The sequence below is a fragment of the Olea europaea genome, chromosome 6 (genome assembly GCF_002742605.1).
Source record: "Olea europaea var. sylvestris chromosome 6, O_europaea_v1, whole genome shotgun sequence".
In the NCBI taxonomy this organism is placed as follows: Eukaryota; Viridiplantae; Streptophyta; class Magnoliopsida; order Lamiales; family Oleaceae; genus Olea; species Olea europaea.
In genome coordinates, this window is record NC_036242.1 from 444,595 (window position 1) to 455,793 (window position 11,199).

General features: G+C 33.1%; 1 protein-coding gene across 1 annotated transcript; it reads right to left on the bottom strand.

Moving 5' to 3' along the window:
- Nucleotides 1–343: 343 nt before the first annotated feature.
- On the bottom strand, nucleotides 344–2,222 carry LOC111396437 (vacuolar iron transporter 1). The gene is made up of 4 exons (XM_023022875.1): nucleotides 1,945–2,222; nucleotides 1,778–1,863; nucleotides 1,454–1,568; nucleotides 344–792 (listed from the first exon to the last, which is right to left on the bottom strand). The coding sequence occupies exons 1-4, from the start codon at nucleotides 2,163–2,165 to the stop codon at nucleotides 495–497; spliced, it is 720 nt and encodes a 239-aa protein (XP_022878643.1). The 5' UTR covers nucleotides 2,166–2,222; the 3' UTR covers nucleotides 344–494.
- Between the last annotated feature and the right edge of the window lie 8,977 nt (nucleotides 2,223–11,199).

Here is an 11,199-nt window from a genome sequence, read left to right on the forward strand (position 1 = left end):
TGCAACAATAACCACTGAGGGAAGCTCAGTGGTGAGTTTTTCAAGCGATGGTTCGGCCAATAAACATTATTACTTTGTATTTTTTAGCTTCTTAGAAATGTGATAATAAGATAAAAAGGTCTCGTGATTCAAACAGTGTATTAAAACCCCGATTGGCCGATATGGCTCGATTGAAAAACTAGTGACTCGATCGTCAATTCAATCCAGGCTTCTTTATTACACTGATTTCCAATCAAATCGATAAAAATTTAAAAACTAGCCAGGTTTCATAAAATCTGTTGACTCAACCCAACAGGTTATGAGGTAAGTTTTTCATAAAAACTGTTGACCAAAACAAGAAGGGTTAAGAAAAGTAACGATACAGTTTATATCTATCAATGCAAATGTCTCAAAGCTGTAAAATAAAATCAACACAGATAAAACAATACAATCTCAAAGTCAAAGGTTGTCCCAGAAAAAGCTCAAGTACCTAGAATGTAATGTAAATCCTAATCCTATCCTTGAACAGCTTTGGCCATGCCAAAAGCAGCAGCAGATGCAATAGCTCCAATTAGTGCAGTTTGTAGAGCGCTCTTAATTGGTTTATTCCCAGTGAAGTAACCTTTTGCGTAACCAAAGATCATCAATGCCAGTAGAGTTAACAGTACAGAGGCAATCACAGCTTTTCTTGCAGTTGAAATGAAGATGTAGGGAATTAGTGGCACCATTCCACCCACAATGTAAGCAATTGCAATAGTGAATGCACTTTGAAGTGCTCTCTTTGGATTTGGCTTCTCCAATCCCAGCTCAAACCTGCACTTGTAGATGAAGTTGTGCCAATGAGATATAGGAATAGAGTGATGCTAGTTGGAAAATAGCGAATGTAAATTAAAATCTTGTACATTATCGTACTATTCAACACTCCACACGAAACATGCTCTTACACTATAAAACTACATCATTTTCGGTCAATGTGTGAGTGAGTGAGTTCACTAGCACTTAAATCTATGATAATCACTACTGATGATGAATAACATTATGAAAAGGAGAAAGGTACTTGCCACCTATGCTTATATATTTGGAATTTTGTCAAGTGTTTAATCATTAACCTCGAAACAAATTTCTTAATCTTGCAATGGACAATCTATTGAAGATGTCCACTGGTCATAAGCTTCAAATCCGACCTAAACCCCCTTGAGTAATAAGATTTGTGCCATTATAATACATGTCCACTTATTGAATATCTATTTGTACATTCTTTAGTTCTAATTTTGAAGAACATACCAAATTAGTCGATTTCAAATATGTTCAATAAGATTGTTGATCCTCAGAGTTGAACAAAATTATTATAATGTTTTCCATTTAAAAAAGGTGTTTTCAAGTAACTTTTAAGCTTAGCCAAACACGACATTCTTCACCCTCTTTCTTCTCCACTTTTTCAATGCTATCGTCCTGCTTTCATATGTAAACTTACTTCATCATAAAATCCAGCCATGCCTGCGGATTCTTCCTCAGAGCATTCACTACTGGCATGTATTCATGTGGCTGAACCCCATATTCAGATAGTATCTCTGCAACCTCGGCAGCTTCTGCATATTAGAAAAAAAAAATGGTGTCTATTATAATTAAACCTAATTGAAGCTCACATTCACCCTATCTAGAAGTAATCCATCTATGAATCTTGACAAATTTATTTATTTATTTATTATTATTATTATTATTTTTTTTTGCTACAAGAACCAAAGACTTCACATGTTTGAGTGTAGTGTATATATAGTATAAGAGAAACCCATCTCACCTGTATCAGGCACATCATCGATCTCTTCCTGTTCTCTTTTCATTTCTCTCATATAATGATCTGCCTCACTTTTGGCGGCAAGATACCTGAATTTCATACAACATAAATTCATATTATACAAAATACAAAGAAATTATAATGTTTTGAGGCTGAATCCGAGAGTTTACCCTCCAAGTCCCATGGAGATGGCTCCGGCAGCTACCTCGGCTATGCCAGCGGTGAGAATTATGGAGGACGACGCATTGGCGCCGGACAGACCGGCAGCAAGCGCAAAAGGTACTGTAAGTCCGTCTGAAACACCGATGATTATGTCACGAACAATTTCTCCAGCAGTGAAGTGCTCTTCTGTGTGTTGATTCAACAAAGATTTTCCCATTCCTTGAGCCATTGATGCTGAAGAAAGAATTGAGAGAGAGAGAGATGATGTACATAACTCATTTTTGTTGAATGTAAACTTTATAAAGACAGTGGCATGGCATCATGTGTAAAAATACAGCTGACATGCTGTTTTAACTTTTTCTTAATTGGAGGCACAACGCCCGGTTAATTAATAAGGGGAAATTACATCAGCGATCCCTAATCTTTCACTTCTTTACAAACTTTATCATGATTTTCAATTTGTGTTAACAAAAGTGCCAAACCTTTGATAAATTGGGAGCAGGGGTCAAAATGGATTTGATTGTTAATTGACCAACAAAATTGGACTTTGATCAATTTAAATGAGTAAAAAGGTCACTTTGCTATTGAATCCAATAAAACAATTAAAAAAAAAAAAAAAAAACTATTAATCTCCTTATTTTCCATGTCAATCAAACACACTCTTAAAATAATTAAAAATATATATATTCATCTCCGCTTCACCCATCCTACCCAAACCAAAAAATCAGAGCCACGGCCACCACACCTTTTCCAAAGCTTCTCCGCTGCAGCTATCCCGGTTTAGGACCATCCCCATAGCCACCAAACCTTTACTTGTCCTGCAATTATCCCGATTTGGGACCGCCACGACAAATCGCAACCACACATTTCGCTGCTGCAATTATCCTTGTTTGGGATCGCCACCATAGCCAGAACACCTTTCACCCCACTATCAACAAATCCCAACAAGGTAATTTTCTCATTTAAATTCCAAAAGGTACCCCCCCCCCCACAATTTTCCCAAACCTTCTCAGACAAATGAAGCCGTGGATAAATTCAAGAGAGAGGGCAGATTAAGAACCATTTTAGAATTCAATGAATTGAAAACTGTTTTGGATTGTAGTTGTAAAATAGGTTCCAACCCATGTTGCTACATTCATTACATTTGTCAATTAATTCTGTCAAAATGGAAGATTTTAGGATGCCTGTGTGGTGTTTGATATAATTATTGAAATTGGGTAATTAAAATGGAATGGAGGTAGAGGAGGGGATTGGTGGAGAAGTCGGAGGCTACGGTGGCGAAGAGTGGTGGGACGGGCTGTGGCTGTAGAAAAAAGCAGGAGGTAGGGTTGCGTACTGATTTGATTTTGGTGGCGGTGGGGTGAGATAGGGTAGCGTGGGGAAGATGAATAGATCATGTTTCTTTTGTTAAATTTTTAAAATTATTTTAATTGTTTTATATGAAAAATAATGAATTTACCATTTTTACCCTTTAGATTTTGTCAAAATCAATTTTGTTGGTCAACAATATTATCCATTTAGATCTCTACTGCTGATTTATAAAAGATTTGGAACCTCCATTGATACAAATTGAAGGTTAGAATGAAGCCTGCAAAAGAGTGAAAAGTGAGGGACCGCTATTGCAATTTTCCTATTAATTAATGTCAATTTTCAGTTTTAAATATTATTCCATAAAGATTTATCTTTTCTACTTCTTTTCTTGCGTTAAACGTCCACAATCTTCATATCACTAGTTAACATTGAACATGCATAGCACGTTATTATGAAATGTTTTATATATTCTGTAAAAATAATATCTAAAGATGCATAAATGTTAATTAATTTAAAATTTATATCAAGGAATACGTGACAATTAATGTTAAACTATTTATTTAATTTTTAATTAAGTAAAACTCAATTTTATACATAGATGTGAATAATGATATACATTCTTAAAAGTGAAATTCTAATTAATAATTTAATTAGAATTAATAAAATTGAAATACATTATGAATATGAATACTCATTAAATGAACGTGAATGTTAATTAATTGAAAATTAATAATAGAAAATTCATACATTATTGAAAGCTCACAAATGAAATGAATATGTCAAATGTACATATACATTTATGGTAACTAAAGGGTTAAATAAATCAAATACATTTTGAAAAATTAAAAGTAAAATATTATTGAAATAATTGAGTCAAATGTTTGTCTGTATAATAAAAATAATTAATTTTTCTTTTCAATCAAAGTTTAATAACACATTCATAACATTGATCATACATTTTGTGAGATTCAGTACTATTTAATTTTCTCAATTTTTTAATTTTTTCCTTTTCTTTTCGAGAACCACCTGAAGTTTCAATTAAAGACAAAATAGTTCTTGCTATATCTTGATTCTTGGTATCATCACGGTATATATGATCCAGCAAAGTAAACAACAAAATTTGGTTTCAAATTGTGCCCTACACTTTATGCCAAAGACATGTGGATGCCACACACCCCTACCACAGTTTATGCACTCTACGCGTGTATTCTCTGTGCCTCTTAATACGACAATTCAAAGGTCCCAACATGTTATTATCAGGTGATTTGATGGCTAAAGCTGACACAGATGCAACTGCACCAATATATATCATTTATAGATTTGAATTCAAATTCAGCCCCAATTTATTTCTCATTTTCAGAAAAATGAAAATAAAAAATATAATCATTACGAGTTCTACACAAAAAATATAAATATAAATTTAATAACTTAATGTGATGGATAACGATTATATTTTTCATTTTAATGAAGAAATAATGGAAACCAAACAGGGGCTCAAATGAGACACGTGTCGACGTATAATTGGATAGTTTGAAAAATTAAAATAAAAACACATCATCATTTTCTGACTTATCAATCTATCTCTTTATTGCCTATTTTTAAGCTTGATTAAATGACTTTATTCTATCTACTAAGGGCGGCTCGACGCTGAATTTTTCTAGCCCGTAAGTGAATTAGGTATTCACTTTTTCAAGTAAAAAATTTGGCCAATAAAGATTTATTTTTCAGTTTCTTAGAAATGCGATAGTAAAGATGAAAGGTTTGGTTAGAAAGGTTCAATCGAGAACTGGTGACCTCACCGTCAATTCAATCCTATCCACTTTTTTGGTTAGAAAGGTTTGGAACTAGCCTTGTAAAAAGTCGAAATACCACGCACTGGGTTGTAAACTTGTAATAAAAACAGCTAATTATCTAGAATTTGATGAGTTGCTTAACCTTTTTAATCTTCAGTTGTCACTTCTTTTAATTTTTACATTTCCCTTTCCCTAAATTATATTCTTCTAAGTGATTCATCAATAACAAATTGGTTTATGGGTCAGCAACCCACGCTATAGTGAAATAAGTACTTTGACTTTGTATACAAACCACCCTATTGGTCCCAAAGATACAATAAACTCGTATGTTCTTAAAGGTTTACGAATCAAAAATCGCAGAAAATTAAAAAAAGTAAAATAGAACACCAGATATGTTTTTGCTCCAAAAGAGCCCGGATGTTCAGTCCAGAAGAACCTAATCACCCATTGAGCCTCAGTCAAGAGTATGCTCAAGATTCACTAAATTTCACAAAGTAATCATACAAATGTTCGAAGAAATCAGAGATTTCTTCGATCTATCTAGCCTCTTTTCTTATTACAAAAATTCCTCTCAAATGATCACGCAGATTATTACTACTTTCCTTTCTAACAGAAGAAGATTTGTTTCATTTTCAGAGAGAAAAGATCAAGAAGAAAACCCTCGCACACACACACGCACGGAGAGAGAAAAGAGTATTCTAGAAATCAGTGTAAAAGTCAAGCCAAACGAAAGACCAAGGGTCAAGTGAAGTAAATGAAAAATACGGTTACTGAACTAACTTCATCCAATGGTTGAGAGTGTGCCACGTGTACAGCACACACTCTTCCATAAGAGGCGTGAGAAAACGTTTTTCCAAAATGCGACATTGTTAAGGGACTGGGCCTCCGACAATTTTAAGTAATAAGGCCCAATAAAGAAATAGTGAGGCAGCCCATTTCTTTAACAATCTCCACCTTGCTGAACTATTTCTTTGTTTCAACTAGTGGGTTCAAGCTTTACTTGACTTCATTAGCTCTAAGAACCTGTAAAAAAGAAAAATTTAAAGTTAGCTTGGTTTTCAAAAAATGAACTTCTGAATATCACCTGATCAGTCTTTCAGATGATGTTCAGAATTTTCAAACAATTTGTAAATTTACTAAGTGTCAGAATTTTTGTTCCTAAATCAGAAGGATTAAATTCTGTAGGAATTTTAACAAGACTGATCAGACCCTGCTCAACCATATTTCTTACAAAATGAAATTTTATGTCAACATGCTTTGTTCTGTCATGATAAACTGAGTTTTTACTTAAATGAATGGCACTTTGATTATCAATATGAATACTAACAGATTCATTAACAAAACCAATTTCATTTAACAATCTTCTTAACAAAATGCTTTATTTCACAGCATCACATGCAGTAATGTACTCAACCTTTGTTGAGGACAATGCAACCAATTTTTGCAGTTGAGATTTCCAACTAATGCAACTATTACACAAAGTAAAAATGTAAGAGGACGTTGATCTTCTCCTATCTAGATCACCAGCAAAGTCTGAATTAGTATAACCCTATAAGATTATACCTTCATTAGTTCTTTTAAACTTTAATCCTAGGTCAATTGAACCTTTCAAGTACCTAAACATCGACTTTATTGCTAACCAGTGTGTTTCCCTAGGATTTGCCATAAACCTACTTAAAATACTAATTTCATGAGTTAAATTAGGTCTGGTACAAATCATGAGATACATGATGGATCCTACAGCATTAGCATAAGGCACATTCTCCATTCTTTTTAATTCATCATATGATTTAGGTGATTGATCACTAGAGAGTTTAAAATTATTAGCAATAGGCAATGATACAGGCTTGCATTCAATCATAGAAAACTTTTCAAGTATTTTCTTTATATAAGCAGACTGTTTTAAAATAAGAATACAGCTGGACCTATCTCTTACAATTTTCATGCTAAGAATTCTACTAGCTGGACCTAGATCTTTCATTTCAAATTCAGACTTTAACTTCATCTTAACAGATTCAATTTCAGATTTATCATGACAAGCAAATAACATATCATCCACATACAATAACAGATAAATGGATTCGGGTCTACCTGACCCTTTGAAAAAAAAAACAGGAGTCATAGTTGCTTTTTTCAAACCCCAAAGTCTGAACATAAGAGTTAAATTTTATATATCACTGTCTGGGGGCCTGTTTTAGCCCATAAAGAGACTTCTTCAGCAAACAAACCTTTCCTGTCTTAGATTCAACTTCATAACCATCAGGTTGATTCATGTATATAATTTCATTAAGGTCACCATAAAGGAAGGCTGTTTTGACATCAAGTTGTTCCAGTTCTCAATCAAAGTGGGTAGTTAAAGCCAATAAAATTCTGATTGAAGTGTATTTGGCAACTGGTGAAAAAATCTCATTAAAATCTATCCCTCTTTTGTGTGAAACTTTTTGCCACTAATCTTGCCTTATATCTTCTATTTCTTGTTTTAGAGTCTCCTTCTTTAATTTTAAAAATTCATTTGCAGTCAACTACCTTTTTATCTTTGGGTCTGTTGACTAGAACCCATGTTTTATTTTTTGTTAGAGAATTCATTTCCTCATTCATGGCTTTTTTCCAAAGCTTAGAATCAGGACAATTTATTGCTTCTTCAAAACTGTTGGGTTCAGAGTTTAAGGAGTCTAAAACAGAAAATAAAGTAACAAAGTCATCATTTCTAAATCTAGTTGAAGGTATTATGTTCCTTCTTTCTTTGTCTCTTGTGAGTTGATAATCAGCAAGTGGTGGATTTATAAATTCAGTCTCAGATCCAGAATCATTTTGATTTAAGTCATTATTTGATTGAGTAGACTCCACCTCAATCAAATCATTTTGATCTTCAATGACTTCAGATTGATTTTCCACAACAGTTTCCCTCATTAATACAGGTTCTTCAGGTTTTGAGGTTGTGGAACTATTACAGGGAAATATGTCTTCATTGAAGATAACATTTCTGCTAACTATAACATTGTAGCTATTTTGTTCTTTAACCCACAGCCTATATCCTTTTGTCTCCTCCCCATATCCTAGAAAAACACATTTTAATGATCTAGGCTCTAATTTTCCTTCATTCTGATGAGAGTATGCTACATAACCAAAAACTTTAAGTTTGCTATAGTTTGACATTGTTCCTGACCACAATTTTTCAGGAATATTGAAATCAATAGTACTAGATGGACTTCTATTTATCAAATAAGTTGCAGTTTTTAAAGTTTCACCCCAAAACAGTCTTGGAAGACCAGAACTGCGAAGCATACACCTGACTCTTTCCAATAGAGTCCTATTCATCATATCATCCACACCATTTTGCTGAGGAGTGTAAGTCACATTTCCGTGTCTCAAAATTCTAAATTCTTTACAAAAAAAAATTTAAATTCAGAATTACAAAACTCGAGTCCATTATCTGTTTTTAGTGCTTTGATTTTCTTATTTGTCTAATTTTCAATCATTAATTTCCAATGTTTGAAATTTTGAAAGGTGTCAAACTTTTGTTTTAAAAAGAATGTCCATATTTTTCTTGAAAAATCATCTACTATTAGTAGATAAAACCTAAATTCACTTCGAGTATTTACAGTAACTAATTCCCAAAGGTCAGCATGTAAATAGTCTAAGATGGAGGTAGATTTGTAAAGACCAGTTTTAAAAGGTATTTTAGTTTATTTTCCAATTATGCAGCCTTCATAAAAATCCAACTTATTGATGTTATCATTTTCAAAACATCCAAGTTTATTCAAAGAGATTAACCCTTTTTTTTAGAAATGTGGACAAACCTTCTATGTCAGATTATAAATTTTGTTAAAGTAGAGTTTAAGGCTGTAGCACTGTGACCTACTAAAGGTTCAGCACAAATGGTATAAATCTCATTTATCTTAGAAGAGGAGATTATATTTTTATTACTAAGGTTTAGGCTGAGAATACCCTTATGTATCACAATGTTATAGTTGCTATCTAGTTCTCCTAAGTAGATTAAGTTTCTTTTGAGTTCAGGGACATATCTGGTATTGGTTAACTCAAGAATACAGTTATTTCTTAGCATTAATTTCAACTTTCCAATACCCTTTATTTGACAACTCATGTCATTCCCCATTTGGATCTTTTCCCCATCAAGTTCAACAAATTCATAGAATCAATCTTTAATAGGGCACATGTGGAAGGTACAGCTAGAATCAAGGACCCATTCTTTTGGATTCCTTCTGGTTGTAGTGACAAGGACAACCCCTTGAATGTTAGGGTCATGGTTGTAAGCAATTGCTGCAAAGCCATCAGTATTATTATTTCCCTTTAAATCAGAGATTTTCTTAAAACGGTTTTTTATAAAGTGTCCTGTCTTTCCATAGTAATAGCACTTCCTGGCTCGATTCTTATTTTTCAGTTGATTCTTATTTTTGTCTTTAAATTTCTGATGCACATATTTTCCTTTCTTAGAGGAGATAAAATTACACTGATTTGGCTTCTTACCACGAAGGGGTTTTTCTTTAATATGCAGACCGTCACCTCCCTTTGAATGATTTGAATCAATTTGTAACTCTAGATCTTTATTTTTTAGAGCAGTGATTATGATGTCAACATTAAGGTCCTCTCTCTCATTCTCTAAAGCATTCTTAACATCCCTATATTTCTCACTTAGAGAATTTAACAGACCAACAACTTGTTGTTGATCAGAAAGCTTTTCATCACAATTGGCTAAATCTTGAGTTAATTTTGTATATTTGTCAATATTATCTTCTAGACTACTAGAGGGGTCAAACCTAAAGTTATAAAACTGTCTTAGGAGGTAGCACTTATTAGGCATAGTTTTGGTTAAGTATAGACTTTCCAATTTTGTTCATAATGCCTCAGTAATAGTAGTTTCACATACCTTTCTAATTACATTATCAAATAAGTGCAGAAAAATGGTGCTCCAGACAATCTCAATTAATTCTTGTCTCCTATAGGTACTAATTTCAGTAGTTCAGGTGCCATCAAGGGCACCTGCACATCTCTGTTGAACAAACAGAGCTCTCATTTTCTGACGCTAGAGACTAAAGTCTCCAGTACTATTCCAGGTTTCAACATCAAATTTGAGAAGTTGACATATTGACAAAGTATTTTCAAAATTATAACAGTGCAGCACACAAAATATTGCAGTCTCAAATTTCAAGATTTAACAAGAAGATATCAAGAATGCAATCAAATATATATATATATATATATATATATATGAGATTTTAATATGCAGGATTTATGCAGAGATGACTAAGTGATGACACATATAATATGCAGTATTTAACAGCCTAAGGGGTGGTAATCATTAATTCCACTACTCCCTCAGATTTCGGGATCCTCTTAACGGATTTGGACAAAGGAAAGTAATGGTAGATTACTTACTTTAATAACTGGTTCCAATTTATTTAGGGTTACAGTAACAGAACATGAGTGAGGTTTAAAGAAAAATATATATATATATATATATATATATATAGATACACACACACACACACACGTATGTATGAGAATTTAATAAGCAAGATTTATGCAGAGACTAGTAAGTGATGACAAATATAATATGCGCTATTTAACAACCTAAGGGGTGGTAATAATTAATTTCATTACTCCTTCAGATTCCTGGATCCTCTTAAGGGATCTGGACAAAGGAAAGTAATGGTAGATTACTTACCTTAATGACTGGTTCCAATTTATTTAGGGTTACAATAACAGAATGTGAGTGAGGTTTTAAAAGAAAATACCAGATTCTGAAAATGTTGGTTTCAGAATAAAACATCAACCAGAAGGTATCAATAATTGAATCATAAAGTCAAACCACGCATAGGAACCCTCCGAGTTATTGTGACTCAGTATGAACTCAACAGTGTGTCAGAAACTCGGTATGTACTCAGGTTGAGTCAACTCAACTCGCCAAACTCAATACGAGTTGAACCAGATATGCAAAAACAGTAGATCAAACGGGTCAGTACCAAAAATAGGAGATATTGAAACAGAAATCTCAAGAAGTAATAATTCACTGCCAGATCTTGCAAGATCTACAAGTTTACAAAAAAAAAAAAAAAAGATTTTCAAAAAATACAAAAACCTTCAGATCTTGCAGATCAACAAAGAAACTTTTCAAATGAAAAACAGAAAGTTAAAAAA

Coding starts and splice junctions, on each gene's coding strand:
- LOC111396437 (XM_023022875.1), bottom strand. CDS start 2,165: ATGGCTCAAGGAATGGGAAAATCTTTGTTGAATCAACACACAGAAGAG. Junction 1,864..1,944: donor ATCTCCATGGGACTTGGAGG/GTAAACTCTCGG, acceptor TATGAAATTCAG/GTATCTTGCCGCCAAAAGTG. Junction 1,569..1,777: donor CGATGATGTGCCTGATACAG/GTGAGATGGGTT, acceptor TCTAATATGCAG/AAGCTGCCGAGGTTGCAGAG.